This window comes from Phalacrocorax carbo, chromosome 6 (genome assembly GCF_963921805.1).
Source record: "Phalacrocorax carbo chromosome 6, bPhaCar2.1, whole genome shotgun sequence".
Taxonomy (NCBI): domain Eukaryota; kingdom Metazoa; phylum Chordata; class Aves; order Suliformes; family Phalacrocoracidae; genus Phalacrocorax; species Phalacrocorax carbo.
The window spans coordinates 51466089-51489681 of NC_087518.1; the positions used below are offsets into that span (position 1 = coordinate 51466089).

At 56.9% G+C, this 23593-nt stretch overlaps 1 protein-coding gene across 2 annotated transcripts in view; it reads right to left on the reverse strand.

Annotated features, from left to right (window-relative positions):
• Positions 1-23593, reverse strand: part of IPO13 (importin 13) — a 32278-nt gene that overhangs the window by 4453 nt on the left and 4232 nt on the right. For both annotated transcript variants that reach the window (XM_064455268.1, XM_064455269.1), the window contains exons 2-15: positions 17264-18000; positions 11552-11692; positions 11242-11383; positions 10032-10198; positions 9556-9676; positions 9102-9249; positions 8754-8935; positions 7853-7879; positions 6972-7106; positions 6607-6750; positions 6110-6190; positions 5395-5532; positions 5202-5298; positions 3274-3326 (exon numbers count right to left, since the gene is read on the reverse strand). In XM_064455268.1, coding sequence (XP_064311338.1) covers positions 3274-3326; positions 5202-5298; positions 5395-5532; positions 6110-6190; positions 6607-6750; positions 6972-7106; positions 7853-7879; positions 8754-8935; positions 9102-9249; positions 9556-9676; positions 10032-10198; positions 11242-11383; positions 11552-11692; positions 17264-18000 — 2313 coding nt within the window. The remainder of the gene's footprint in view (positions 1-3273; positions 3327-5201; positions 5299-5394; positions 5533-6109; positions 6191-6606; positions 6751-6971; positions 7107-7852; positions 7880-8753; positions 8936-9101; positions 9250-9555; positions 9677-10031; positions 10199-11241; positions 11384-11551; positions 11693-17263; positions 18001-23593) is intronic.

Below are 23593 nucleotides of genomic sequence, written 5' to 3' on the forward strand. Positions count from 1 at the left end.
CAGACCTGGGCGCAAGCCCTGGCCACTGCAGCTGTGCGTCCTGGGCACTGAGCCCTGCAGGCCTCCAGGCAGGCTGCTCACCTCGGGCACAGCGGCAATGCTCTACACCGTTCCCAGCACACAGTGAAGGCAGGAGGAGAGCGGCTGAGGACAGACCTCACTGCAAAGGGTGCCAGTACCACTCCGTTCAGCCTCACAGCAGACTGGTTATTTTATACTTAGCTTTGAGTAGTAACAATAACTCCAAGGTCTTGGGCATCTGTAAGACATTTGTTTTAAGCCAGCACGCTCTCATGCTCAGCCAGCCATTGTCAAGAGTGGATTGCCAATTAACATGGTGGCAAAACAATCAGCCGCACCAACTGGGCAGTCCCATGGGCTGCAACTAAGCCCAAATATACTGCAAAGTCAGCTGAGATCCTGTCACACAGAGAGACGGCTCTCTGTGAGCTGGTGACAGAGGGCTGATGTGCAGGTATCAGGAGGTAGGAGCTTCTTCTGAGTTATCAGAAGGTAGGAGAGTACTGGGTGGCAGAGGGAGAGAACGAAAACACTGCCTGCAAGGAGGAACCAAACAAATTTGAAACAGGGAAGATGATATTTCCGCCAAGGTGATCAACCACGGGAGCAGAGGGTCAGGGAAGTGGGAAAGTATCCACCTTAACAAGCTCTTGAGTCCAAACTTGCTGCTGCTCTGGAAGATGCATTACCTCACCAAGGGCTCCGGAGGCTGGGCAGGTTGGGATGAAAACAGAGCCCCTGACACATGAAAATCAGATCTGAAGAGATCTGCAGTTCTCTCAGACTTTAATCCTTGGATCTACAAATGCTCAGCAGCATCACTACAGAGCATAGTCCTCTGGAATAGGGGAGGCTGGACCCACCTCTGCCATCAAACAAGTCTTGAAGTCCTGAGACCAAGAAGCCAAGCAGGGAATGGCAAGGTTTCAAAGCATCCTGCCAGATCATCAGTCGGAGAAGAGGGGCAGGCCAAGGAAGAGGAAGAACCCTTGAAACAAGTCCTACATGTGAAGAGGGAGGATGGGGATGGAATCCATTGGTCTCTGTGGGGTTGCTGGAATAAAAAGCCCAGGAAAACATCAAGTCTTGAGTGGCTGTGGTCAGCAGTGGGCTGGCAGCACATCAGGCACCTTGCAGTGATCCATGATGGAGCAGCCATGGAGGTAGGAGCCTCTGAGCTGCTCCTGTAACAGGACTTCCAAAGGATGTGGGCTGTCTGGAGACTGACATACCAGGGACCAGGTTGGCTGCCAGCACACTGCCCCAGCACTGCCTGCAGATCCTGCCCATGAGGGCAGCATGCAACAGCTTCCCAGCAGCCAGGATGGGTGGTGTTTCCTCTGACAGCACATGCCATGGAAGTGCAGTACAGTTGCACTTTTCTCTCCAAGAGAGCACAAATGTGCCGTGTCCAGACACAGAGAAGGACCCCAAACCACAGAGAAACTCAGCACTTTCCAAAGAAATAACAAATAGCCTTGGAAGTCTCTCAGGGTCACCTAACCCCCTGCCTCCCCAGCTGGATCACCTCTACTTGCCCTCTAGGAGCAACGGGCTTCTTAAGTCCTTTCAAGCCCTCCAAGCAACAGCAGCTCCCTGAGTGACCTTCCAGTGCTTCCCTGTGCTGTTAGAAAGATCTCCTACTGCCTAACCTGGATCCTTTTCCATTACTTCCTCCTGCGACTGTTTGTTTCACTTGAGAAGAACAGAAAAAGTGTTTTTACTCACGACTGGGACATTATCTTTTACACACCCCACGACTCACACAGCTCCTCAGGCTCCCATCAGCCTTTCCTCCTCACCATGTGTACAAGGTGGTCACCTTCCCAGATGTTTTTCTCTGTTCTCTCTGGTCTGTATCTACATAAATGTTGTGCCCCAAACTGGGCTCAGTGCTCAAGTGGAGGTCCTGCCAGCGCTGAGTGGCTGGGGGGAACACCTCCACGAACTTCATGCACAAACCCCATTCATCAATTCTCCCGTCACATTAAAAACCCTTGTTAAAAAGTCACAGGTTCTAAAACTGGCATCAGCAAAAGCTGTGAATGCTTTCTGATAACCTTGATTACATTACGTCTTTCAAAAGGAAAAGCAGGGAAGAAAACACTGCGATACACCTTGTGAGATGCAATGGATCTCAGTGGGATTACGGTGTCAAGTGAAACGTGTGAGGTGCAGTCGCCTCGCCCGCTCCATCCCACAAGAGCCACACAAGGGCCAAGTTGCCATCGGAGGGGGCTGACAGCTTAGCTTCCAGACATGCCAGACACCCTTTCCAGGCTGCCAGCAAGGGCAGGACAGCCACAGCTCTGGCAGCTGCCTGCGCAGGTGCTCCTGCATACCCACGGGGCCAGCATGCATGGTCAGAGGTCTTGTTATTACAGAAATGAAGTAAAAAGCGACTTTGCTGGCCCCTCCTTGCCACCGACCCACCCTCTGGGTAGGTACCAGGGGATGTATCTCCAACAGGGGCAGTGATTGCATCGAGGACATCATGGCTTCTCCCTCAAGGGCCATGGTGGGCTGAGGAGCTCCTGCTGCTCCCAACAGGTGCATATACACACAGAGCATAGCACTGGCCCTGCCGGCCTACTACCAGAGGTGACACTAGTGCCAGCCCCACGAGCCAGCCCGCGGCCACCACCACGCTGACGCAAACCGTCCCTGTGTGCCACCGAGCCGGTGGCACAGGAGCACTCCCAGGCTGCAGGAGCAGGAGCTGCCACCACCTCAAGGGGCTGCCTGGCCAGGAGGCAGCGTGGCACCCTGGCAGGTCCAAACGCCATCACAAGCACTTTGCTCAGAGCCAAACCCCAGCAGCTGCCTGCTACTGCAGGCAGGGGCTTCCTCCCACCGGCCCTGGGGCAAGGCAGCCAGCTCAGCCCATCCCCCCTCCAGAGGACCCATCGCAGGGCAGGTAAACGAGTCGGAAAACATCCACTTAATGCTCTAATTTGTCACCCGAGGGTGACTGCGGCAGCAGCCCCAAGCGCCCCACGCCAGCTTCAGCAAGGCGAGGGGGTGGCAGCTGGAGGCTGCCCTGCAGAGGAGGGCACTGCCCTGGGGATGGTGCAAACCCAGAACTAAAGGAGAATGTTTTGTTTTCAACTTCCACGGAAACAGATGGAGAAACTCGATATTCAACTAAAAGGAAAAAAACGTTGTCAACAGAAAGCTAAAAATAGGTTTAAATTGAATTAAAAGGAGAAAGAGAGAGAACAGAAAGTGAATGAATAAGAAACTAAAACACACCTGTGCCAGGAGTTGCATAAATGAATCAACAATATCAGGATGATCCCTGGGCCCTAAAATATAATAAAGATGTAACTTAAGAGAAAAATCATACAAACAGCAACTCAACATCATATAGTTATGTGATACAGAAAGAATTTACAAGTGAAAACAGGAGTGTAAGGGAGGAGGGGTGTGTGGGGAAGGGGATGGGCAACATGAGCAGCTTGAAGCAAGTTAAAGAAACAAAACATACAAAAAATCATGAAACTTGGAGAACCCAAGAACAGAAAGAAACCGCAAAGGAAAGGGTCTGAAGCCCCAGGGTCTCCAGCTAGCACCTGGGTGCTACAGAGCCAAGGAGGAGATCTTCATGTCCTTGGGGAGGAAGAGGAGGAGGAGCAGGGGCTAGCTGGGCACCATCTCCACAAGGAGAATTAGAGCTTTTGCACTGTGGGGACTGAGCGGGTGTCTTCAGAGCACCGTTTGGTCCTGGAAGGTAACTGCAAGTGAACGACAACACCTCAGCAAACGCTTGACAGGCCCGGCCGAGCTCAGGCGTGCACATGCTTGTCACCAGCATCAGCTGCTCAGGAGCTCCTGGCACAGTTGCCCTCCCACCCCATTCCCAGATGCTCTCCGAGATCCTGAGTCCAGGACCCTCCTGGAGGTCTCCTCCAGCATCCTCCTGGGAGAGAGCAGCTCAGTTCCCAAAGATCTCCATGCCAGCACCACTCACCCTACCTTGGCATCTGACTCTGTGCACAGACACGTCTCAGCCCCTGTGGGGTCAGGCATCCCCCCCGGCTCCTGCTGCCCGTGGGCTCAGCAGAAGGGGCTTGCCCTGCTCAGGGCTCGCTGCCCACCAGAGGGGACCCACGGGGTGGGTGGGAGCACAGTCCTGGGCACACAACGAGCTGGACGGCTCCTTGCCTGAGAAAAGCTCACATCCAAGTGTTGGCACAGCTTGGGCTCTGTTCCCTCCCCTCTCCTCCTGCAGACATGCCTGCTGCTGCCTGGAGGCATTGCTGCCTCTCCAGGTGCCGAGCCAAGAGGGTTTCAGCATACACGCATCCACACGCCACTGGCAGAAGCAGGGACTTGATATCCAGTAAGCCTGGCTCGCTTGCCACTGACCCCAGCGACACCTCAGCGCAGCGGGATTTGCTCGGACCGTGGCATGATGATGAAGCAGGGGTCCTCACGCCTCCCCCACATCTCTAGGGAGCTCTGAGCCTTGTACTGGGGGGAGGCATCACCCTACCCAGCACCCGGCTGTGAGCAAAGGACAAGAGCCCTTAGGGACTGTAAACAGAGCTGCTGAAGGACCAGAGCCAGCAGCTCCAAGGTACATTTGTCCCCATCACGGGACAAGTCACCGAGAGGCTGAGGGGAGCCATGGGAGGGCCTGTCCTAACCCCATTAGTTTTTTGTAGTGCAGGTAGCGAGCCAAAGAGGGGCCCCTGCCCTGCGGGAGGATGCCAGCATCCTCAGCATCACAGCAGTGACTCAGTGGCCAGCAGTGACTCTGAAAAGGTCCCTTCCCAGATATTCACACACACATCCTCCTGCTCAAGTGAGGGCTTGATTCCTGGCCACTCTGAGCACCACTGGCCCCGGGAGGAGCCCGGGTTCTCCTAGGGAGCACAGCCTCCCTGCCAAACAGGACTGGAGCTCCTGCTTGACCCTTGCAGCGTGCTACACCCAGCCCTGCTGCAAAAGTGGGGCAGTCACAGCAGTCCAGAGTCTCAGCCGGGGGTTTTCTGCTTCTGCTGCCCTGCAGGGAAGGTACCCACCTTCCAGGGGGTGGGATGAATCCAAGAAACAGAGATGGCCCCATTAGCTTAGCTAGGAGTGAAAACAGCCATTCCTGGTAAGACGCCTCCAGACTCCATGCATGCAACAGCCTGACAACAGCCCCAGCACGAAGAAGGGTTAATCCCACGTACCTTGCTGGAAGAGGGTCAGCGTGACTGAGGTAACGAGCAAGAAGAGGGCCTTGATGGGAGGGAAGTGGGCAGGCTCATGGACAAAGATGTGAACCAGCTGCAAGAGAGAGAAAATGACTGAAGCTGCTGCTGGCCCTGCGTGCCCCAGCCTCCTCAGGGAGCGGCAGCCCCAGCCCCGAGCGCAGCTCCATACCTGCCGCGTGAGGTCAATGGCAGAGGCCTGGGGGATGGTGCTGTACATCTGGCCCAGCATCTCGCACAGCTGAGGCACCATGGGGGCAAAATCATCCAGGAGTGTCTTCACGGACTTCTCAAAGATGGCACAGACGGACTGCAGGAGAAGAGCAACCACATGAGCAATGGGTGACTGGAGATCTTTCCTGGGGGAGTAGGGCTTGACAGACAGGTCCCAAGGGAGGGAAGAGCTGGCCATGGGGACAGGACCAGCCAGGCAGAGGACTCAAGACTTGTTCTGGTACTGGTGCTCTGCCTCGCAGCACAGAACGCACCCAGAGACTGGGAACACCCTTCCCACTGCAGCAGGAAGGCTCCCTCAGGGACAGGGGAGAGTGGCTGGTGGGACGCTGCACCTGGGCATTTCTGAAGTGAGCAAACTGGAGAAATACCAGATGATACAGGTCCAGGTCAGAGTAGAGCTATCCCCTTAGGAAACATGGAAGTCTCCCACCTCTCATCTCGCTTATGGCAAGGCCTTTGTAACTGGACAAGAGCAGAGCTGATGGGGGCACGAGACAGACAAGAATGGCCGGACACTGCTGGTGACACCAAGCAGCACTGGTTCAGGCAACCCAGCAAGACAACCCTCTTACAGGACATCACCCAGGGTCTGTCATTTGCTGTTAAGAACAGGCAAAGCTGCAGGCAGTACACAGGAGGAACCTGGTTACCTCCACCACCTGGGCATCATTCAGCCACTTGCTGAGAACCTTCTGTATGAGCTGGAAGACTTGCTGCAGAACCACCACCACCTGTAAGGAATGAGAGGGACTGAAGAGAATTGACCACCACGGCACCAGGGAGGGAAGAGTCAAGACTAAGCAGAGCCTGCACTCAAACCTTCAGGCACCACAGCCTCCTCCACCCTCCAAAGCTGGGCAGATTTCTTCCCTGCTGAAGCAGCCTGGCACAGCTCAGAGCTGGCAGGCAGTGCCCGGACTGTCCTCCAGAGCAGTGCCCAGCCAAGAGGGATCCTGTAGGTCACCTCTGCTCACCTCAGGAGCGGTGGGATGAGCTGAAGGACTTGTTTTAGCTGGAATGCATCAGCACTACCCTTTTCATGGTATACGTTGCGTTCCCCATTAACCCCCCTCTCCTGGCACCAGCAGTGAATAGCGAGGCTTTGGCCAGGCTGTGGCAAAGAGCATCAAGCTATTGCTGTACTCACTGGGTTGGGTCCTTGCTGCACTGGTAGTTTCTTGACCTCGGTGCTTTCATGGTCATCATCGTGGTGACTGATGTCTAGGGTGGTGAACAAGTTGGAGAGCAGGCCCAGGATGTGGATGATGGCCAGCTTGTTGGAGGGATTTGGCTGCCAGGGGAAATAAATCCAAAGTGTGACATAGACCACACTGCTCATAGTTGTGCCTGTGGGATGCTGAGGAAGCAGGACTGTAGAGGCAAAGTGCCAGAGAGGTGTTCCCTGCACTCTCTTAAGCCTACGTTCAAGAGCACTGCTTCAAGATAGCAGCCCCAGGGCTACAGCCGGTGGGAGAAACCAATTCTGGATGGAGGTAGCATGAGGACACTCACCGTTTCGTCAGCCAGCTTTTCCAGCTGCTGGATATAGGGGGTGATCAGGGAGTGCAGGTTCTTCAGGATCTCCTCCACTTGCAGTGCAGAGAGCAGGAAACCAAGAGCCTGCATCAGCCACATGCACTGGCTCGTCTGGGACAGAGAGTAGACACAAAGGGGCAGGTCACTGCCCAGCCTGCATCTCTACCGCACACATGCTAGCTAAGACAGCTTCCAGAGGCCCATCCAGCAAAGTCAGGACCCAGGTGTGCTCCAGCTCCTGAGCTGCTCTATCTGGGTCACTCCAGCTACACCTCACTGCAGGAGAGGGGAGCAGCTCCCTACCAGCATGGCAGAACCCAGGGAACAGGCGCTCTGCCACCAGCACACCTGGCCTCTTCCCAGCAACCCGCCAAGGAAAGACAAGTTGGTGCCCAGAGATCTCCACGCTAGCCCCACTCACCCTACATCAGCACACCATCCTTTGCACCGACCTGTCTCAGCCCCTGTGGGGTCAAGCGTCCCACCCCATCCTGGTCACAGGCACAGCCTGGGCTCTGTCCCCACACTTAATCTTTGTCCTCTTGAAGACATGGCTGCCATCTCGGCATCCTTGGGCTTGGAGGGACTGGGAAATGCCAGAGGCAAGTCTCCCTGGGAGCTTCCCTCTCTATGGGGACATACCACCCTCAGCACAACCCCAGCCCATGTGCGGTGGGAGCCTGGCAGTACAGCGACAGGCAGCCAGCAGGTACTCCTGGCTCTGCACATGACAGCTGCAGCACTGAGCTCTCCTCCAGGGACAGCCCAGCTCACGATGGCACCCCTCATGTCTTCAGCTGACCGTGACTAATGGGGGCAACCAGAACCAGACAGAGGTGCAAGCCAGCCCCTCTTACCTTGTGAATCTGCTTCATCAACACCTCCTGCCAAAGGGAAGGGGAGAAAGAGGAGGGTGAGTGCTGCAGAAAGCCCCTTCCCTTCCAGGAGGCAGGACTGATGCTGGAGTCCAAGACAACTGGCACCAGTGTGGGCACAGAAAAGCAGACCACAGTGCCACACCGCCTTCCCACAACCCGCCGCAGGCAGTGAACAAAATCTTCGTCCCCTAGTAAGCTCTTCCCCCAGCCAGACCCCTCAGCCACCCAGTGAGGGGAGCCCCTGCCTCAGACAGGCTCTGCAGCAGGATGGCTTGAGGAGCCAACCTCAGCCAGGGCTTCCTTACCTCAAGGATGGTGTCACCCAGACTCTAAGAGCAGAGGCTCACACCCTCCACTGGCCCCTCTCTGCTTTCGTGCACACCCCAGCCCTTCTCCTAGTGCCTCAGGACCCCGAGTCCCATCTGTTCCAAATCTTGAGAACCAAGAAAGACCATGGGACAACCTGCCCCAGCATTGCAGGGACCAGCTCAGCCTCTATGGAGAGGCTTGAACACCAGGATGCCCCCCAAGACACTCAGCAGCAGCGCCAGCCGCCTGGCGGGTGCCGAGCTGGCAGGATACCGTTCCCAACAAGGCAAACAAACCCCTGGGGAAAGCACGGATGCCCAAATGCACCCCCAGTGGACCCCTTGGCAGTCGTGTCTGCCACTGCCTGCCATTTCTGCACTCATAGGAGGAACAGGGCCTGCCACTTGGGTCTACTGGCCTAGGAACAGGATGGACAACAAGTCCCCCACACCAAGCAAGATGCCTTGAGCTGCTGCTTTGCACCCCCCTGCCCTGATTGATGCGAAGGAAGGGGTTTGCACAGAGCCCATCCCAGCTCAGCGCTGCACATCCATCTGCATCCAGCTCTTACCTGTGACACCGCAACGATGTTGGCAGCATAGGGCGGCAGGTCGTACTTGCACTCCCGACAGATCTTCTTCAGGGTGGAGACGCTAGAGATGGAGAGCTCAGGGTTGCCCAAAGCTTGGAGCACCAGCGGCAGCACATTGTTGATCATGACGGGGTGATCAGCCAGCCACTCTGACAGGGCCCCTGCACACACAGATGGGATCAGACCGCGGGACTGCGCCACGGGCTCTTTGCTCCCTGTGTCCCAGGATGCTCAGCTTTGCTTCTTGCTGCTGTTATTACTAGGCAGGAGCAGTCTCAGAGGGGCACCCCCTCCCCAGCCCAGCCTGCACACGAGCAAAGGTCTCACCAATAGTGAACATGACAGTGTCGGCAAGCTGCACATTGCTGATGCTGATCCGGGGAATGAGGCCAATCAGCCCTGGCACCACGTCGGAGTAGTTCACGTCGATGGTCTCGGCGATGGACTGGAAGCCATACAGCAAGGCTTCTGTGTGCTGCCAGGATGGGAAAGGCACTGTCAGAGCCACAAACTGACTCCGATGCCCACCCCAGCCCCAGGCTCTAGCTCAGACCACCCCACCACAGCCAAGGAGGCTGGTCTCTGGACAGTGCTATGGACAGGGAGGCAGAAGACCACCTGTTCCTCCTCCCAGCAGAACCCAGAGAGCCCGCACGCGTGCTGGCAAGGTGGTCATGCTCCTTGCCGCTATCATGTCCCTTTAGTCTCAACACCCTGTGGTGAGGATAAGTTCCCGAGGGACTGGTAGCCATCAGCCTGGTGCCCGGGTCCCCTCACTCACCTGCCACGTGGATGGCTGCTCTGTGTTGGTCAGGAGACGTCCCAGTTTGTCATAGAGGCTGCTCAGGAGCTCAGCACCCAGCATCTCATACACATACATCAGCGTGTCAGAGATGTCCACCCTACAGAGAACATGGAGGGTCTTCAAATGCTGTCCCCATCCCCTGCAGAGCACTCCACATGTGGACACACTACTTCCCCTCCCACTGCCAGGTGGGACACATGTGCTGCCTGCACAAGGACACTGCCCCAGCCCAAGGCAGAGTCCTCCCAAGGCTTCCTAGGCAGGGCAGCTGGTGCCATGCCAAAACCCCAGCTCATTTCCGTACCACCACCACAGTCAAAATAGCTCTTGGTGGAAGTAAGCTCCTCCATGTCCCTCCTTGGGTGTCCTCATGGTGCTCAGGCTCCAGGGAGACAGGATGCTGCCTCCATCCGTGCCTGCCTGATGAGCAAACCCAAACCTCCCAACTGTACCTGTATATCCGAAACTGCTCCTTCTCATCTGAAGACCAGAAGCCATACTCCTCGTCGGAGGGGAACTGGGCTTTGTGCAGCAGTACATCCACCAGCTGGAAGTAGACAGGCCTGTAAACCTGCTGGTACACTGCCTGCTTGTCCGGCTCGAAGGAGAGGATGTCGTCCTGGTGCCAGGAGGAGGAATACGTCAGGTGTTGCAGGGGAAAGAAAATGGAGCCAGCATGCCTGCTGCATGGGGGGCTCAGGGGCATCTCCCAGGGCTGGTGGGACCTGTCACACCTCAGAAGGTGCATTTCCAGCTCCCCAAGGTCCACCTGATGCTGATCCCTTCTGCATCGGCAATGTTATCTGGAGCCAAGGTGCCAGAAGCCCCAGCAGCCAGGTGGACACTTGGCCATTTGAGGACAGTGTGGTTACAGTGGGGTGGCACTGCCCTGCCTCAGGAGCACGCCTGCATGAGGAGCATGCCTGCCTCAACCCCCCCTGAAGCAGGCTGGAATGGGTGCCTGGGGAGCACAGTGCTCTCCTGCCTGAACCTGTATCCTCAGACCCATCCACAGCCCAGCCCTGCACAAGCAGAGGAGCTGCCAGCACGGTACCGACATCACCCCCCTCCCTGCCCACGCTCAGCCACGCCGCATCAGATTGCGGAGGAATGGAGCTGGAGGAATGAACAGGGGCTAAAAATAGAGCACAATGTGGAAGGGCTGCTCTGTTGGTGCAGGGAACGCTGGCCCTGGGAGACGGACCCCACACTGGGCAGCCCCTAGCAGCCCCCAGCCCTCTCTTTCCTCCTCTGAGAGACCACAGCCACCAGCCTGTCAGCAGGGTCTAGCCCGCAGTAAGCCGGCAGGCGCTCTCCTCTTTGCCTGCAGCTGGTGCAGCTGCGTAGCAAGGAGCTAAACAACCAAGTCTGCTGCTGGAGAAAAAAAATTAGCATGAAGTTTTAATGAGTTATGCTAATGAGGCCCTTAAAGGCTTGCTCAGACTTCCAAGGAAGACCGGGGGTGGAAAAAGCAAGCCATGGGGCCAGCATTTCTGAGTGATGTGCCCTGCGGTGGCTGCGAGCACAGGGCGAGGAGCAAGGGCATCGCAAGTCCTTGGGGACCAAACGCAGCCATGCCAGACCCCAGTCCCCGTACACCAGTGCCTCTGGCCCTTCCTAGAGCACAGGATCAGGGCAGGCTGCCCCATGATGGCCACTGACCTGCAGCGTGTACCAGAAGGTGAGCGTCAAGGAGCTGGTGGTTTCATTGACGGGGTAGTGCCCAGGGATGCCAGTGCAGAACATAATCATGTTGACCAGGGCCAGGAAGCTCTGCCAGTGCTCCACTTGGTCCAGGAGGGCCCTGGGGAGCAGACAGCATGGTCAGGGGGGTACCACTGCTGTAAGCCTGGCTCCTACGCCCTGACACACATCACCGTGTGCAGGACAGGCCCTGGATGAAGCAGCATGTGGGGAACAGCAGGCTGCTCCAAGCTCATTCCATCTCCTGGGGAGTGTCCCCAGCACTCACCGGGAGTGGTTCTCTCCCAAGGCCACAGCAATGCGGCAGATCCCGTGTGACGTCTCCATGTCCCCACTCTGGACTGCCTGGCGCAGCTGCTCTTGGAGCCCCAGCACAGGGGGGATGAGCTTCAGGAGGGTGTTCACATACCTGCAAGCACAGCCTGAATCAGTGCCAGGCATTGACTCACTGGCACTGGCTGCCATGGCATCCACCTCTCCTGATGCTATCCCAGGGCTCCTGCCCAGCTTTCCCTACTAGAAGGCTGCTTTATGTAACAGGACGCATCTAGGAGCCTCTGCCACTTACAGGGACTCCTCCCAGCCTGTGGCACTGGGACGAAGGCTGAAGCCCCGAGTGCTCCCGCAGCGGAGCCTCTGCAAGTGAAGGGAAGGGACGAGTCAGCAGCCATCAGCTCTGTGCAAGTCCCCCATCGTACCACGGTGTGGGCATCTGCCTCTGTCTGCCCAAACCGGCTGGCAGGGATGCCAGCACCCCCTGACCAGCACTAACTTGTCACTGCCATGACCAGCTCTGGGCGAGCTGCACCTGCATGCGGCAGTGTCGGTGATGGGGAGCAGGAGAAGGGCAGCGAGTGCAGACCTGCGGGCTCTTTTCGCCATGCTTGCAGCCTGTGCTTCTGTGCTCTGCATGAGGGCAGCCAGAGCTGCCGGTGGGAAGCCGCACAACCCTCCAGCACAGGCACATCTGTATTGTGCTCTCTGGCTGGGATGAAGTGAGCAGCCACCCTCAGGGACTCCTACCCAGAGAGGATACTGGCCCCATGGCATTCTCCCTGGTCCCCCACCCTCCCAGGCTGCTGCAGCCCTGTGCGGCAGAGCTCTCCCACATCACATCATCCACATCAGCCTCCCCTCCGCGCCGCTGCCTAGAAGTGATGGTAACCACGGCAACGAGAAGGAGGCAGCCAAGGTGAAACGCAGCCCAGGGCCCCCGGAGAGAGGCCATGCCGGAGGCTGATAAGCAGCCTGCCATTTCCCTGCCCGCCGAGGCATGTTATCTGGAGCTGCAGCTATTCTGTGCACTCCCTGCCTGCCCCACCACACACAGGTGCAGGGTCAAGGATGCTCAGAGCAGGAGGCACATGTGATACCAGCTCTCCTGTGCCCGCCACAGGGAAGAAATGTGAGTGCTTACACTAGGACAGCTGCACGTCCACGTAGGAGCAGCACAGCTGCCCAGCACACCAGCAGCTCTTGCTATGGCTGATGTAGAAGCAAACAAAGCCATTGGTGCCACCAGCACAGGGAGAGAGCTGCACTGGTGGTGGCAGCTTCTAGGTCTGGGTTGGTGGAAGAAGACAGATGGAAGAGGGAGTCTCCACCTTGGCATCCCCCCTGTGTGCTGTGTGCTGCTGGGGGTCACCCCCCACCTTGTCCCTCTCCCCCAGAGGAAATCACACTGCAAAGGGGACAGATATTTGTGTGTAAACCATTTCAAGGTTCTGATGCCCCATGAGTGATGCCCGTGGCAGTGTGGGAGCACTGTGGTAATGCAGAATTTGGGGATTCACCAGCTTCTCTCCCAGGAAACCGATGCTGCAGTCAGGGTCAGCCCAAGGGAGCTGACAAAAAGGCACAGGGGACCTTCCACTGCTCCAGTGTAGGGCAAAGCCACCCTTCCCCCGCAGCACTGGGTTCGCACTACCCTAGAGATGTTTTCACAACCTTAGGAGTCTATGACAAGGATCCTGCTTCTGCCTGTTACCTTGAAATACTCACAATGCAGATGCTTAAGACCTGAGCTAGACCTCTGGACTCCCTGTGCAGCCAACAGAGAGAACCACCTGGATTTGCTTCCATGCTGCAACTCATTCCATGTTAGTGAACACTTCTAGAAAAGGTTGGGTGAACCATGTCTCCTGAGCACCACCTTGCTCTGCTCACTGCCTACGCGGATGTAAGGGCAACTCGGACACAAGGGTCCGCAGCGAGGAGGGAGACTCCTACTCTAGGCGAGTTGTTTTAACCAGTCACCCAAGAGCCATGGCCAAGCCAGCCAGAGCCAGGCTCCTCTCCTCTGTGCCCAGCCAGCATGGAGCCCTAGGCAACCCCACCTGGTCAGGGCTGCTCCCCAGCCCCGAGCGACCAGCTGGCACCACAGCCCTCACCGGGTGCAGAGCTTGCCCCAGGAGGCACACACCATGTCTGCCAGCCCTGCTGCCAGGCACTGCCTCTCACCCCGGGCACCCAGTGCCAGGCAGGGGAGGACAAGACCATCCCAGCCCAGGTGAGCCTCTGGCCACCCAGCTGAGGAGCCCATCTCCGGCAGCCAATGACTGCGAATGCCCGTGAAAGAGTCTATGAATGTGGCAGCCACATGGTGATGCTTCCCCATGCGTTTGCTTCCAGGAGTTTGTTAGCCTTCCTAAGCAAGATTTGCTATCTTGGTATTTAGCAGCTGAGCAACTTTTTCTTCTGTGAGTTTGTCCAGTCCCTTCTCAAAGCCCAGTGAACTACAGCATCCATGGGACCAGCACCTCCTTCTGCACTTCCCATAACCCTCCCCAAACAACACCATGGCACAGGGGACAACCTGCAGCGGGGACTCAGAGCGGGCAACTCACACGGGACAATCTCTTCCTTCCTGATCCGAGATCTGAGCCATGTCTTGATGAGAAAAGCCAATGCATTAAAAATCTGTTTCTAATGAAGCTCTTGGAAAACTTCTAGTGAAATTCCTCTTCAGGGATTCAGCACCAGGTGCCAGTACCAGGAAGGGATGGGCTGGACACCATGCAATCCCACCTGGACACCTGCAATCCCTCCAGCTCCATCACTGCAGCAACACCCTGTTGCTTTCAAAGGGGCAGCTCAGTGTCTGATGCCCACGCTCCATAACTCCTACCATGGGCACATACCACGCTGAGGTCCCTCTCCCTGCCCTGACACTACCCACCAGGCTGCAGGAGTGTGGCCAAGTGCTGCATGCCAGCTCTCCCCCTGCAGCACGTGCCACCGAGCTCTCTGACCCACTTAGCTGGGGAATAATCCTCAAACGAGATGGAAAATCCAGCCCAAGCCTCTGCTGCAAAGAAGATGCAACAGTATCTCCGTTCCTGCCCTCCTGTGACTCAGGAGCTTCCCACCACCCCCAAAAGCAGAGGTGTGTGGAGAGCCAAGTCTCTGAGGTTTCTTCTCAGGGTTGCTGTACACTAACAGAGGAGGGGTGTCCAGACTCCAGCAATGCCAGGACACCCCCTCCTCTGGGTGAAAAGGTCTCACACCCTCCTGGCAAGTAAGGAGATCAAATGCTTTGCACCTATGAATCTCTGCTGCATCACCTCTAGTAACACCTTGGAGGCAGGAAAGCCACCTGCTGCTGCTCACAGGCAGGGAAACTGAAGCTGCTGGCACAAGCAACTTACCAAGGGTGATCCTTGCCCATGAGGTCCCACCTGCCCTTCTCCACCTGGACATGGGTGGCAGCCAGCTACTCCTGGCGTGAGGAGCTGCTGCATGAGGGATGTCTTGCAAGATGGTGCTCCCCTGGGAAGATGACCCACAGGCTACCTAAACCCAGCGGCAGAAGCCAAGCTCATGAGCCATCGAGCCTCCTGCTGATGGTAGAAGCACACCTGCTTGATCGCCTCCACAGCAATGCCAGTGAAGCTGGCTGGGAGGGGGCAAGGAGGGAAGGCACAGGGTCCATAACACCCAGGGGAACCCGTAGGAAAGCGAGGAGCCCTGATTGCTCCTGTCACGGAGCAATGCCCTACAAAGCTTTGAGAGGACCACGTCGGCAGCCCAGCACCGAGGCCAAGGACAGCAGGGAGCCAGGCCCCTACGGAAACAAAGGGGAGAGACCACAGAGGAAAAGAGTGGCTGAAAAGCTGCAGGGTTCTCCCAGACTGTCGAGAAAAGAGACAAGAAAGGTCGGGAGACTCCCTGAGGGCTTGGGGAAGAGTTGAATCCACTGTGGCTGAGCAACAAAGCCGGAGGGGCGGGACAGCCAGCACCAGGGGAAGCGGGAGGAGGGATGCGGGATGGAGGACACAAGGAACAAAGGGGAAGAAGAGGGAGCCCACCGGGGCTGGGAAGTTGTGGCTCTGTGAGCTACCCTGCTCCTAAAGCTATCCCAGACCTCAGCACTGAGCACAGTCCAGCTCCCCCCGGAGCAGCTGACACCACACGCTGCCTGGCAGGGCGGCCCCATAACAATGCCACTGCTGTCCCCGCACCCCGGGAGCAGGGGCTGCGCCAGGCTCGCACACACTGGGCAGCCTTTCAGGCCAGCTGCCGGCCCCATCCTGGCCACTGCCCGCACACCTAAGGGCGATCATGCCTCCAAGGATAAGGATGGAGCAAGTGCTGGTGATGCTGTAAGGGAACCACCAGTGTGGCAGGACCGAACAGGATCAGAAACTGCATGGCAGGGTCAGCATGGGAGCAGAGAGGAAACTCTGCTGTCAGCCATGCTTCTCACTAAAACTCACATTGAAAGCTCAATGCAAAACTTAGGCTTTTAATGCAACTGAAGAACAGCACTGCAGGGCCAGGCTCCTGCACACAGGTGGGGAATCACAGCCAAGGGACTTCTGAGACTCAAGGGAAACGGAAAGGAATAAGGCAGTGAGTCCAACGTTTCAGAACTGCAAGTCACCTTCTCTCACCCCTTTTTCTGTACCAATCCTGCTGCAAGGGTTTGGGCCGGCCCACAGCCTTTGCCGAGTACAAGGAAAAGCTGCTTGTGGTCATCTTCTGAATGCTAGCAAATGAGGCAACCCCTCCCCACACCTGGCAGCACATCAAAACCCTGACACCAGGACTTCCAGTATCCAGATGCAACCCCCATGTAATCGCGGAGGGCAGCCCCAGGCTGCCCTTGAGCCAGGGACTGTGCTAGCTGCCCCTGCCCTGAAACCAAAGGGAGGACCAGGGCTCAGAACCGCAGCAGCAGCAGCACCTGCACCGCTGCAGAGGGTCGGAGCCTACATGATCTGCAGCAATGCACAGGGATGCACAGCAGCAGCAGCTCAGCCCAGCCTTCAAGGAAACCCTCCTCTTCGGGGGAAGGTTGCTAAGCAGCCAGGAGGGGATGTGGCCACGGGAATGGGAGGAGGTGTACTTTCCCTTCTGTGGGCATCGGTCCCAAGACCCGACAGCAGCTCGGACAACGTGGCCAAGCAGACGAACTTGGAGCCCCACAGCACACCCCTGGCAGGACCTGCCCCAGTCCCAGCTCCCAGCCCAGCTGCACCACGGCCACAAAGGACGAGTCCTTGGCTGGCACAAGCTGCTGGAGCCAGGAGAAGGGAGAAGACTGACAGGTCTGGTTTTATTATCTCTGCATCAAATCAGCTCCTTGGCTGGACAAGCAGCACAAGGCAGAGGAGGGTCTCTCAACTCCCCCTGACCAGAGCCGGGCAGCTGCTCCCTGGTCGGGCATTGCAGGGTCTGACATGAGGAACCAAAGGGGAGCATCCTCCTCTGCTTGAGAGGAGGAGGATGGAGATGGGCTGTGGCTGCCCAAGACTACATGGTCCCCACAAGTCAACCATGGTGCAAAACCTTCCAAGACCAACCACGTGAAACCAGGAACCTCTGGCTGCTTTTAACATCTCCCACTTCCAAAACCTGTCATCATCACCTCCAGGCCGACGGCAGTTAGAAAAAAGCCTGAGGTTTTACCTCCCCAGCCCATTCCCCCATCGATGCCCAGGAGCACCAGCCTGCAGCGCATGGGAGAGGCTGTCCTTACCTCTGGGCATCAGGCTGGGAAATAGCATTGACAACAGCCTCCACTGCTGTGTCGAAGAGCTCCGGGTCCTGCAGAGAGGTGAAAGCTGCCTGGATCAGGTTCTCGCAGTCCATCAGCGGGATCTCCAGCTGCACCCAGCTGGAGAAGCACTTCAACACCTTCTGCTTGATGAAACCCGGGGAGTCCTGCTGCTGCAGCAGCTGCTCCAGCAAAGGGAAGACGGAGCCGCACTCCTGCGCCAGGACGCTGCGTACCTGGCCCTTGCGGTACTGTGGCAGGCGGCTGGTCTGAAACTCCTCGGGCAGCACTGTCAGCAGCTCCAGCAGTGCCAGGCACCGCGCTCGCCCGTCCACGTTGGAGTCCTCCGCCTGGAACATGCGCACCATGTCTGCCACGGCGCAGGGCCAAGCCTCTGGCATCATGCTGAGGGCCAGGGAGGCCAGCGCCACGCACAGCCGGGTCAGCACGATCTTGGAGCCACTGGCAAAGCGGGTGATGTGGGTGAAGAGCTGTGACTTGAGGCTCTCGTACTGGTCGGCTGGGATGTCATTCCAGTAACGGGAGATTTTAATGTGGAGAGCGCTGGCACCAAAGTACTGTATCTCGGGCACCTTGTCCATGTTGAGAAGCAGCCAGCTGAAGTGCCATGCCTGGGGGGACACCTGCGCCTGCATCAGCCATTTCTGAGCCAAGTTCTTGTTCTCAATGTTTGGGTCGTAATACAGCTGATGGAGAGCCTGGAAGAGAGAGGGAAGCATCCTAGAGCAGCCAAGGAGCACAGCCATGGCTGGTCCCGCCAGGGTAAGGCTCACCGGCACAGAGCCCAGCACCCGGGCTGCCCGCCAGCTGCTGCCCTGCAAAGCCAGCCACCCTCCCCACGTCAGCCTGCTTTAGCTGGCCTTCCTCCTCGGGCTCTCAGCAAAACAAGAGTGATCTGGTGGCAGGCAAGGACCTGCAAAGCATTCTTTCCCTCCTCCTCTCATGCAGCACTCTGGAAATTTCTTTTCCTTAGTCATCTCTCATCTTCACCTTCACTCATGCTGAACACGCCTGCCTCCCTGCTGATGCACTGTCACTGGGGTGGGTGCAGGACCCCTCTGCAGTGCAAGAGCAGTAAGAGACATGGCACACCAGCACTCTGCCTTACACCTGCACGTGCTCCCAGAAAGGTGCCATGGGTGCACCGGCTCTCAGAAAGCATGTGTGGCCCAAAGCTTACGTCCAGCAGCCCAAGGCATGCAAGACCTGCTGCAGATACCTCTGCCTGTCAGGTTGTACAGAGCCCTGAAACCCTACAATCACTAAACTCAGGGATTAATCCCTCCACAGAGTCCCTGTGAAGTATTCCCAGGCCCACTGAGTTACAGCTGGGCCAGGAGAGCTGGCATCTAACCCTGCCTCTGCCACCACCTCCTGTGACAGTCCAGGGCTGCTTGATCCATCTTCCCCGTGCGGAGAAGGACATCACTTACCTGCCTCGACAGCTTGGGGAGATGTAGTTACTGCTTTGCAGAGCTCAGATCCGCAGGAAAAGCCTCACACAGGCTGCAAGGCTTTATTTGCAGAGGAATATTATACAGTTCTTAAGGGCAACATAATTAGTTATTCTGAGTGGGTGCAAGTGGTAACCAGTGATGCCCTCACACATGGAGGGGGACAGAACTACCCTTCGCCTGAACTCCCTTTTCCAACAGCGAGGTTTTCTGCCTGGCACAGCGTGTTTCATTTCAAATTGCTGACCGCATATGGCAGAAGCAAGGAAAAGCAATGGTATTTGTCAGGCTAAGAGGCACCTGTTGCGCCCCACCATCAAATCGGAGGATGATTCCAGCAGGTGCAGAGGATTTTTTGTGTCCCCAGGTCTCAAATATCATCATCCTCCTTCCCCCTAAAAAGCTCTATGAAATCCCTGTGCAACTCTTGTGCCCAGGAGAGGATTTTAAGCATGCAGAGCTGGCAGCCTCGGACACAGGAACAAGCCTCCCAAGCAAGCACTTGTGCCTCCCACAGCTTCCCAGCACAAGAGCAAAGAGCAGGACAAAATGGCAGTAACCTTACAGAACGGGCATTGCTTGGGCAATCATTTGAAACGCCTCTGTTCAAGACTTTGTGGCAGGGAGAAAACAAGGATAACCTCTTTGTGAAAAAGAAAGAGGTTATGAAGTACGTCGTAGGAGACAGAGCTAGCCAACACGGGCTGCAGAGGGACAGGCATCTGTCCCACTAAAAGATGTATCCTGACACAGAAAAGGTTAACCCGAGATAAGCAGGACACAGGGAGACAGAAATCTGTCCCGACAGAGTGGCCAAGGGGAGCCCACGAGTTAGCAGCAGCTACCTGAAACCATGCCCTATTCTCAGTTATCTTGGACTCTCGCCCGAAGCATCCCCTCAGCGGCTGGGGCAGAGGTAAGTACTGTCATCCCCTCCCATCAAAGCAACAATTCACTATTGAGCAGTAGCTGCAGATGTGCTAAAAGCTCAACCACTCCTGGGGTAGGAACCTGGCTCCTACCCCTGCTCTTTCACTGCAGACTGAGTCATCCTCCAGCAGCAGGGCTGGAGCTGGAGCTCCCAACTATCTCCTCCATTACCAGCTCAGTCTCATTTGCTCTCAACAGAACTTGCTGCTTATTTTCTTTCCAAAAGAAATCTCACTTGAAATTCCCAGAGTTACTGACAGCCCACTCTTCTTCCCCGCTCACTGGGCATCCCGAGAAGGTGCAAAGGCTGGCAGCAGTTCCCCTGGCCTGCTCCCTAGCCCAAGACCTCTCCCCTCCTCCTATCAGCCTCCCCATTTACACTCCCACACATTCCCTAATTAATTGATTTCTTCTATTTTGAATAGTCCTCCTGCTAACACTTAGAAAACTGGGGGGGGTGGGGGGGTGGAATATCCCTATGCATCATATATTACGAGGCACAAGCTGTATCCATGCCCTCTAATCCAGTACAAGGTTTGTAAAGCACAGACCACACCACGTGTGTAGGACAGACCTGGCCTCCAGTGCTGGGTTTCCAACCCACAAGCTCCCCAGCCACTCACCTCTGCTGCTTCATGGTCTCACAGTGGGGAGCTGTGCAGGGAAAGTACGGCACCGCACACGCTGTGGGCACACCAAAGGGAGCCCCAGGGTGATGTGAGCACAGGGTGAGTCTTACACAGCACCATGGGTGACGGGGAACGTCGCAGGGCAGCAGACTGGGGGCTGGCGTACACAGCCTGCACGCTGGGAAGCAGCTGTGGGCTCATCCTCCCGCCTGGCTGAGGCTGCCGGCACTGCTGGCGAAGACCTGATCCTGCCACCACCTCCAAGCAAGCAGACCGCAGTGCTTTCATGGGATCACCCAACTGAAGGGAGAGGAGCAAGCAACCAGGCAGAGCCCAGCACAAGGCTGAGGAATGAGCATCCTGCACGCAGCCCCTGCGTGAGCATCCTGTGTGCGGCCCCAGCAGCAGAGATTCTGGTGCTGTCTAAGCCCAAAAAATGGCTGCTGCATCATAATGATGGCAAAGAGGGAGCATTATCATAGATGCTCCCCTCAACACTCATGATGGGAAGATGCCACTACCACTGCATTAGAGGAATGGTGAGCAACCAGGTTGTGAGACCCCTCCCCAGGCAGGGTCAGCTTTCTAGCCACACAGATGGCTTTCCCACCACCACCCCAGCACCCTGCCTGCACCCCTCATGCTCCGTCCACCCTGCAGCAGTGCCTGCTGTCACCTGTGAGCTCTTCGGAGAGGCATCCATTGCCCAGCAACACCACCCCATGGCCCTGCTCCTCCTGCAGGGGAGGTTTCCAGCAGAGTCCCCCAGGGAACACACGCTGGAGCCTCCACTGCTCAGCACCTTGGGGAGAGAGGGTGAGCGGCGAGATGGCAAAGTCTAGTAACTACATTGCTCTTCAGAGGATGGAAACAAAGCTGATGCTGAAGAGTCACACTGCAAGCTGTTGGAAGTCAGAAGAATATTCTAGAAAAACACAGCTGCTGGCTTTCTCACCCCACTTCCCCAAGCAACCTGCCCAGGAGGTGACCTGCTGTGGCAGCTCCTGGCTGGAGCACGGCTGTTCCTGCCTATGTGCAGGATGCCAGGTAGAGAGGCAAGGCAGCACGTGCCCCGGTGCTGCTGACAGTGCATCCCATCTGGCACTCTATACAATGCGGGAGAGCTTTCCAGAGGACCTCCAAGGTTGTGCATCAATACTGGAACCATCCTATCCCAGCTCAAAGCAGCAGATGAAGCCCCTGGGAGAAGACTACGCTCTTTCCCTAGCCTACCATACACAGGAGGCTGCAAGGCACCATGCCCTGCAGAAGGGTACCTGAATGCCTGGCGTGCTCATCCCCAGCAAGGAAAGGCACTGTCCTCGTCCCAGAGGCAGGCACCGCAACAGCGCTGTTGGACTTTGACAGCACCGTGCTGGCCAGCACTCTCAGGCCCATCAAGAAGCACAGGAGATGAGATGGAGAACTTATTAGCGCCAGGAGGGAGAAGCAAAAGGCATGAAATCAGGCAGTGACATCTGACAGGGAGGCTTTGTGCATTCCGATTTGAACGGGTGGCTGCCACCAGACCTGCCTCCTCCACAATTAGACCTGTAACGTGAGAACTGGTAAACAGCCTGGCTGTCAGCTATGCCCTTTGGCCAGGGAAGGAGCTTTCTCCAGCGTCAGCTCTGCTTGGTTGAAAATAATTCAAGCTTGTTATGATGGCTATTCCTTGCTCTAAAAAGCTGTAGCCAAAGTCTCAGATAGGCTCTAGATACTGGAGTGGTATCAACTGCTCAAGAGAGCCAGAAGCTGCCTCGGGGCAGGGGAGCTTGCCCAAAAAGCCCAGGTCAGAGGTTCCACGCTGGTCACTTTGGACAGTGGGAGGGGGACCAGTCCAAGGAGAGTTATTGCCAAGCAAAGGCACCTGATCTTAGCTCATAGTCTGGTATCATGAGGGAAAAGAAGCTGCTACAAGCCCAGCATCTCCCAGCCCTCACCCCTCGGAGCAGGGAGCCCAGAGCCAGCAGGCTGTCTCCCAGACTACACTGCATAAATCCAATAACACAGGGTCCCCAGCAGAGAGGTGTTGTGTCCGTGCCATTTGTGGGATGACAAGAGGAGGCCCAGACATGCGGCTCCAGCCCCACACAGCTGAAGCACGCTGCCTGCCATTCCTGGGGGGCTCCACGGGGAGATGGGTCCCCTCCAGGGTCCAGTCTGCTTGAGCTAATGGAGGTAACAGTGGCTACAGCTCTAAGGTCTGCAACCCAGCAGGGAAAACAGCAAACTGCAAAACGTATTCCTGTTCTGCTCCTTGCCCTGTGCCCGCAGCCGTGGATGCTGGGGTCAACAGCGGCCACAGCCCCTCGGCAGCCACCAGCCTTCTTCCAGCAGGACCCCCTGGGATGGCTCTCGCTGCAGTCTCTCGCTGTCCTTTCTAGCTGAATGCACTCGCAGCACCAGCGCTCCAGGCCTGTGACAGCACAGCCATTACCACAGCTCTGCCGAGCGAAGGGAGCGTCATCCCTGCCTCCCCCCGCCCTGCGCAGCAGCCATCCTCCCTGTCCTCCCCCTGACACAGCGGGGCAAGCTGAGCAGCCAGCAGTCCTGGGAAGGTGGCAGCCTGCCGAAGTGCCAAGGATAGCAAATGGATGCAAAATAAAGCCATGCATGTGCTGCTTCTGCTCAAGGCACCCACACTTTGCCAGCAGCCCCAAAGAACAGGGTTTTTTCCCACTCCTAATAAGCAGTGCTGCCACTTCGCACCCCTCTCTGAGCCCAGCTTGCCCACCAAGTCCATGGCTGTCTGGAAGGGGCTGCAGCCCAGACATGGCTCGACAGCCTCAGCATCCCTCCTGCTGCTTCACGACCAGCAGCCCTTTGCAGAGAACAGCATTGTCCCCAGCAGAGACAGGGCCTGTAGGACACACATGCTCTCAGCGGTGGTGGCTGGGGGCACAAGCAAAGGGTGCACAGAACCGGAGAGGGACCCTGGGAGCACAGAGCCCAGGACAAGTTGCAAGCGTGACCCGAACACCTCTGCCCACCATCTTGTGTTTCTACCCATCACTTTGGTGAACAAGTCTGCAAGCATTTTGAGAAGAATTCCCATTGGCACCCAGGTGCCAATATCACCCATTCCTGCTCCGTAAGACATTGGAGCTGAGGTGAGGCTCCAGTGATGGTCTTTGTAGGGCAAAGCCAAGCCCTGGCAAACACAAGGTGCTGCCCTCTCATCCCATCACCACCACTCCACAGGAAGGAGCAAGGTGTGTTCAGCCAAGGCTGGCTCTGGGTGGAAGCTGCTTTTGCAGTGAAGATCTCCTTAAATG